The sequence below is a fragment of the Berghia stephanieae genome, chromosome 3 (assembly GCF_034508935.2).
Source record: "Berghia stephanieae isolate SIO BIC M18660-M18661 chromosome 3, UCSD_Bste_1.3, whole genome shotgun sequence".
Taxonomy (NCBI): Eukaryota; Metazoa; Mollusca; class Gastropoda; order Nudibranchia; family Aeolidiidae; genus Berghia; species Berghia stephanieae.
Window position 1 is genome coordinate 78683009 of NC_088362.1, and position 7500 is coordinate 78690508.

General features: G+C 33.7%; 1 protein-coding gene across 2 annotated transcripts in view; it reads left to right on the forward strand.

Annotated features, from left to right (window-relative positions):
- LOC144968529 (uncharacterized) overlaps positions 1-7500 on the forward strand; it is a 12676-nt gene that overhangs the window by 183 nt on the left and 4993 nt on the right. Inside the window, exons 2-4 of one of the 2 annotated variants that reach the window (XM_078906990.1) lie at positions 3105-3206; positions 3837-3891; positions 6290-6463. In XM_078906990.1, coding sequence (XP_078763116.1) covers positions 3111-3206; positions 3837-3891; positions 6290-6463 — 325 coding nt within the window. In that variant the 5' untranslated portion in view covers positions 3105-3110. Of the gene's footprint in view, positions 1-3100; positions 3207-3836; positions 3892-6289; positions 6464-7500 lie in introns of both variants that reach the window. The other variant, XM_078906989.1, reaches the window with a different exon arrangement.

Below are 7500 nucleotides of genomic sequence, written 5' to 3' on the forward strand. Positions count from 1 at the left end.
ATTCAAATCCTTGTTACTCTTCGCCTCTAAAGGGTATAATGTTGGAATGATTTTAATGCTGAAAGTTGCATGTGAATCGCGGTAAATGTCAGACTTGATTTGAAGTTATGTTGTGTTTTATTGAGGTGCTGAATATCGTGTTTGAAAATGAGTAAAGCCAAGATTTCATTGAGTTAAAATTTTGGTTCAGTCCGATATAATGCCAAAATCTGGCGATCAGAACCTATAATTTTAATTGGCGTCCATAACAGACATTTAAATGATTGGGACAGCCTTTGTGAGTGTATGTACGTACCTATTAATAAAATGACAAAATATGGGGCAGGCACTGGTAAAAGATTTTGATCTGACAAGACGTGCCTCCCTATGTCAAGGCAGGCTAAATTGCTGGCATTATCGTCCTTTCTAAAAAAATGTGTGGCTCTGTTTCATACGCAACTTACCAGAATGTTTATTTTACCCATCAGTGAGTCCTCTCCTTAAATGGATTTATGACTACTATTCACTTAAAACAAGTCTACTGATGGTATTTATACGAAAAGAATACATACAACATTAGTGTCCATCAAAACAATCATAAACAATATACAAAACTATAAAATGAACGATTGTTTTGGTCAGTAGGACATGTGAGTATTTTATTTTAATGCATACCAATCTTATATTACCTAACTTCTTAAACCTCTTTTTTATTTTGGTGATATTTTTTTAAATGTCATATATCAAATGAATTTGGGCGAACTAGAAAATTCTCAGGTTTAAGAATTTTGTTCTTTTAAATTCAGCAATATAAATTTTCAGTAAAACATTTCATGTAAAATTAAATAAAACTTTTTGTCAGCGTAAGCTCTGAATTTCAATTTCAGACTTAAGCTTTTATTTTGATGCTGTGTCTTTAGGTAAAATGCTCACACTGTGTAATCTTGAACATTTATAGTCTGATTGATACAATTTAGTGAGAAGTAATCACGAAAATGGCTGTCCAAAACCAATAACAAAGAGCTGAGTGACATCAATTTTGTTCCTTCCTTTGTGCAATATCCACTGAATGGACTCAACACGATTTACAAGAGGTCCCCAAACCATTACCAACACTGGATATTGCTCTATATAAAACCTTACGGTTTATTAATCTCTACTTCAGACTATGTGCTGCGTTGTTATCTTGCAGGACACTCGCCTTTTGGCCTATCGTTCATGATTCTAGTCACACTTGAACGGCGTAATGTTGTCTCCTGGAAAAAGACTCTTTACTAAAATTCTCAAATTATGATTGTGTGCAATAAAATTACCCGATTGAAACAGTGTTAGTTCTGTTGAAAAAAAAAGAAATGTTATAGCACTTTATAGGCATCACCTCTAGTCAGATGTGTTCAGTATCTTCCTCCTCCTCTTCTTCTTCTTCTTCTTCTTCTTCTTCTTCTTCTTCTTCTTCTTCTTCTTCTTCTTCTTCTTCTTCTTCTTCTTCTTTTTCTTCTTCGCGTTCTCTCAGATGGTAAGTCTACTCTCCACGAGATGTGCTGATTTCCTCTGGAGATCTCCCAGGCTACCATGGAGCTTACTCCTCAGGCTGGTTGGGCCAGTCGGTGGCCAGTATTTTCTGTTAAGTGCATCGAGGGTTGGGCAATTCTGTAGGGTGTGTTCACCTGTCATGCTTCCTGTTCCACACGAGCACTGACTTGTAGTTCCCACCTTGAATCTGGTATGGAGGTGGTGGCTTAATCTATTATGACCAGTACGCATCCTAAAGGCCTGTTCTTGTCTGGTCGATTGATAAAATGGGTCATTTCTGTTATAGTTCAGATGTTGTTCATTCCAACAAGTCAAGAATAGGGAGCTTATGATGTTTTATGTTTCTTTATACCATGAAGCACCAACCTCCTCTAGCAATCTGGATTCTTCCTTAGCGAGTGCCTCTGCAACTTCTTTACCTATAGTGCCGTAGTGAGATGGTAAGATGTGTTCAGTATTGCTAATGGTTTGGGAACGTCCTGTATAGTGCTTTGAGGTCATTCGGTAGATATTGCGCTTTATAAAAGGCTAAGGTTTTTAATCTCCACAAACGAATTCTATGTCTGTCCAAATACATGTATAGTACCATCATGTAGGTTGACAACAAACGTATTTGTCATTTATAAGTCATTTCTATAAATTTTTGACAACAAAATGCAAATACAAATGTGATCCACCATCTCAAAGGGGTGCTGTATCGAGATAATATGTCTCCGAAAAGCAAATTTACAATTGAAACAATAATGATAATAATAATAATAATAATAATAATAATAATAATAATAATAATAATAATAATAATAATAATAATAATAATAATAATAATAATAATAATAATAATAATAATAATAATAAAAGAAAAGAAGAAGAGAAGAAGAAGAAGAAGAAAGAAGAAGAAGAAGAAGAGAAGAAGAATGATGATGATGATGATGTTATAATAATAATAATAATAATAATAATAATAATAATAATAATAATAATAATAATAATTAATTATTATGATAATAATGATAACATAATAATAATAATAATAATAATAATAATAATAATAATAATAGTAATAATAATAATAATAATAATAGAATAAGAGGTGATATCGACCATGACAGTCAGGGCACATGCATTGTAAGAAATGCGAAGTTTTGATTTTTTGTAACGCAAGGAATAAAAATAAACCCCAAGTTTACTATTTGGAGCTATAAAGTAACTTTCCACTTTAACTGCTGTTGACATGTGGGTCAGAAAAAAATCTCGACATCGCCCGAAACAAAACCTAACACTTCAATTGCTATGTATGAAATAAAATGGTGAAAGAGCACTGGCGAATCCATCGAATACGCTGTATAAATTTATAAGTATAAAGCTGTTAATAGCTGTTGTCCGTTAAAAAAATGTAATATACAAAAATTGTCATAACAGCTTTTAAAAAGAACAAAATATTAACATGAATTTGCTGTAGAAGAGCTTTGAGCCCGAAACGGTCCGTACTTATTATTTTGTTCTTTTTGAAACTTTTATAATATTCACTTTTATACAACACTTTGTATACATTTTCACATAATTAATCTTTTTTTTTTTCAATCGACAGCTAGACAACAATGAAGACCACAATTCTTTTACTGGCCATGTGCCTTTTGGTTGTTTCTGTGACAGCTCGCAAGACCATGAAGGATATACTAAAGGAACGGATCCAGGTAACACACCGTATTGAAGACACGTACAGGGAATGAGATTAGCGGAAGAGTAGCGTCCCATGATTGGACGTCACCGGGGGAGAAGTTATTTGTAAACAAACCAACTACAAGCCAAGCGCTCCAAATACAAAATTTATTATTCATATTTCTGTACAAAAATGCATTTTTAAATACGCGACTTTCCAGCATACGGCAGAGTTCAAATCAAAGTGATTCGCATCATTTTGGTAATAATAATTTGTAAAATGAAGGTTTAATAATGGAAAGATGTGATATAAGATAAACATATATATATGTATATATATATATATATATATATATATATATATATATTTATATATATATATATGTATATGAATTATATTACGAAGTATGAACTAGATACTGAAAATCATTGAATTGGAAGAACAAAAATTGAAAGAAAATAAATTTTGATCGTGAATTATGGTAGGTAATATTAATTATTTAACCTGTACAAAAAGCTAAAGTAAATCTTGTCTTTTTGAACATTTTAGATTTAAAATCCATTTTAAGATATAATATGATTCACACGGACATGGCACCAGATAGAGGCAATGGATGATATTTGTAGTACATGTTTGTCAATCACATATTGTATTGTATTCACAGGAGACACGGACAAAGGTGGATGAATGTTGGGCAAGCATAAGAACGACGCCTGCTGGTAAGAAATGTGGATTGGTTTTGTGATTCTTTTGAAAAAGAAACAATAATTGTGTGCTGATTTGGCAAAACCCGTCAGAAGTCGCATGAGTTAGTTTTGAGATCCGAGCGAATAAAGGTAAAAAATGGTTATCTGCATGAATTTTTTTTCAATTCATCGTTAATATTATCTATCCTACTACATACTCACTAAAGGATTTTACAATGTTATTGATAATTAGATTAAATCTTTTTCTGAGCTCTATCGAATCGTAATAAATATGTTTTCTTGTTTTAAACAGCGATTTTCTCCGCTTAAATTTTTTTGACCTTAAAATATAAATAACTTCGGCCCTAATTGAGATTATTACAAAATTCAGTTTGCATTTGGTCCAGACATATTACCTCTATGAAAAATAAAAACAAGGAACTTTTCCGACATCCGACGGGTTACTTGTTTGTTTGTTTGTTTGTTTTTTTTTCGAGGAAGGGGGAGGGTAAGTTTTGCTTTAAAAACTGTAAGCTTGCTTTTAGGTCATTTACTTAATAAAAAAAAACTAAGTTTTCTTATCTTATATGTTTTACCAAAGAAAAAACCCTCTTAATTGTGTGCGAATTGTTATATTGGCCTTTTCTTTTCACTAAATTTGCTCCTGGACATGAAATTAAACATTACACCCCACTCACAAATAAATGTGATTTGGGACTCTGGGGCGGTCACAAAGCGGACGATGATTTATACAAAAGTTCTAATGTATGAAAAAAGCCTACATTGAGGTCTTGTCAGTAGGAATTACATTGCTCAAAGCAGAGTTTTGATGGTCCAAAACCAAAGTAACGTTCTTCTGTTTTTATTTATATTATCCATTCAGGTTTGGAGATTCCCGTTCAGTTTTCCTCCTTATAACGGACCGATTCCGGAAAATTACCCCGTGAATGCAATTTAATTTGTTCCCATTAAAATGCTAACGGTATAAGATTTTATTTTTTATTGCACAATATTAGGTTTCGATTGGCGAGAGAAGAAATCAGCATCCAATCAGACCGTGGTAATATTTTTGACACTCCACTATCTTCCTTTAACAGTTAAACAGTTAACTGCCGTACTCTCAAAAAATTTGTATTTGAAATATTGGTTAAAAAACAACAACCCGTCCTTCAAATATTGATCGATTTAAATGACCCTCATCTTGACAAAAATTCTCACATTATTAGTCCTAAGAAGGACTGATTACATACACACTTCCAATGAGTTTAGAACAGGAAGAGTATACGGCGTGACGTTAGACTTCTCTGTCCCATTGAACGACCAATCTCTGATTTCATTCGCGTTATATCAGTCAACGTCATTACCGGCAGTTTAAAAAGGGGAGGACACTCACGTTTGGCAAGTGTGTCAAATTAGTTTTAACATAGTTGCTAATAAATATGCCAAAGAGTTTTACAATTCGTCAAAACATTCAAGCGCGGATGTTTTTTTAGATTCAAAGAGAAAAAGAAATTCTATTTCATTGATGTCACAACTGTATAAATACAACCCCCAATTTATTTTCTTTTGTTATTCAATGCCCTTGTGATTTGACGTAATTGTTCGCCAGTGTCCTGGCAGTAGGAATCAACGGGAAATCTTCAGCTTGTTGCTCCCACACAGAACCGACTCCACAGCATCTGGGGAGCAAACTCTTAGATCATGATTAATGCAGTTGGGCCCGTCCTGGCATTTACTATGGATGTGCTCCATCGTCTGCTCTGGGCATCCACATGTACACAAGCTAGTCTCGCCAATCCCCCAATTTTTCATACTTCCAGCTGTTAACGGGAAATGAGGAAGGGAGAAAACGCATACAAAATATTCTTTTGGTTTGCAGTGCCTTAGAGGTATTGATGACTCAGTAGTGGAGGAACTGCTTAACAAGTAAAGTGATTGGAATTGATTCCCTGTAGAATCGATATGTTTACGGACCCATCTGTTAACCCAATATTAATTCCGTGGCTGTTTCTATAAGACCTAAAGTAAAGTACTTAAAGATTTATTTATCTATTTTCGAATTTTATTATTATTATTATTATCATTATTATTATTATTATTATTATTATTATTATTATTATTATTATATTATTATTATTATTATTATCATCATCATCATCATCATCATCATTATTATTGTTATTATTATTATTATTATTATTATTATTATTATTATTATTATTATTATTATTATTATTATTATTATTATTATTATTATTATTGTTATTGTTTTTGATTTAGCTTTTGTTAATATTTTTTCTTCTTCTTATTATTATTATCATCATCATCATCATCATCATCATCATCATCATCGTCGTCGTCGTCGTCATCATCATCAGAATCAGCATCATTATCATCATAACTACATAAATATTCTTCCTTATGATTTAAGGTGGTGAACGTGGAACTGAGAGCCACACCACAGATTCTGGTAGTTCCAGTGGAACTGACGGAACTACTGCAAGCCCCGACAGCCCGACTACCGATTCTGGTAGTAACAGTGGAACTGACAGCCCGACTACCGATTCTGGTAGTAACAGTGGAACTGATGGAACCACAAATTCAGGTAAGTCCAGTAGAAGTAATAAAACTCATGCTACACGTGCTGACGAGCGAGATGATTTAAAGTGATACAACTGTTGCAAATGTTTTGAGCTACTTCAATTTCTTTTCTTGGAGCATAAGCTCCCGAAGATTTTCTGCCATCCTCTTTGGTGCCCTTTGATGTTTTTTTTCTGCATCCTTGTTAAAGTTTACTGGTTTGAGCTCATAAAGAGTTGAACGTTTCCATACCTGTTTTGGAAGGTTAAATCTTTGGCATCCTTCTGGCTTCCAGTATGGCAATGGTGGGTGATGTTGATGCTCTTGTATCACGTTTCAACGTCTGTCTTGTCTCGAGGTGTGTTCGAGCTATTTCCACTCCCTCGATCCTGATTGGATCGAGATGTTTCATGAGACAAATCTCTTCCACTTGTATCCACCAGTATTTTTTTTTGTCTTTTCATTTTTTTTTTTTGGAGGAAGTCGTGACCTTTGTCATGATTGGTTTTGCTGCCCTCTTGATATCGGATCTGTAGAGTAGAACCGATTACACAAGGGTGTTGAATATGTGGAGTTAAAGGATATTGAATATGGCTGTTCATTTCCAGACAGGGCAGAGGACAGCAAAGATTGCAGGAAGATTGTTGCCTTTTTCTAATTCTTACTAACAATCAAATTTGTTAGATTGTATTATATTTTATTTTAATTCGTGTATGAAACAACACGAAAAGATGTTACAAGCTCTTAAAAAGTGGACCATATTCATAATACGCAAGATAAATCGGTAGGAGTGGCGTATAGAAATATTATATTGTGTTATATATAATAAAAAGTCAAAATACATAAAATGAAGAGCATGTTCAAGGCAGGAAGGCATGTCCATCATGTTTAGTCTTTTGTGTGTGTGTGTGTGTGTGTGTGTGTGTGTGTGTATTTGTGTGGCTATTTGGTCTAGTGGAATGACACTTGCCTTCGGACCGGAAGGTCAAGGGTTCGAGTCACGCTTTGAGCAGCGTTTAGTTGACTCCTTGGAAATTGCTCTTTACCTTCATTCGCTCACTG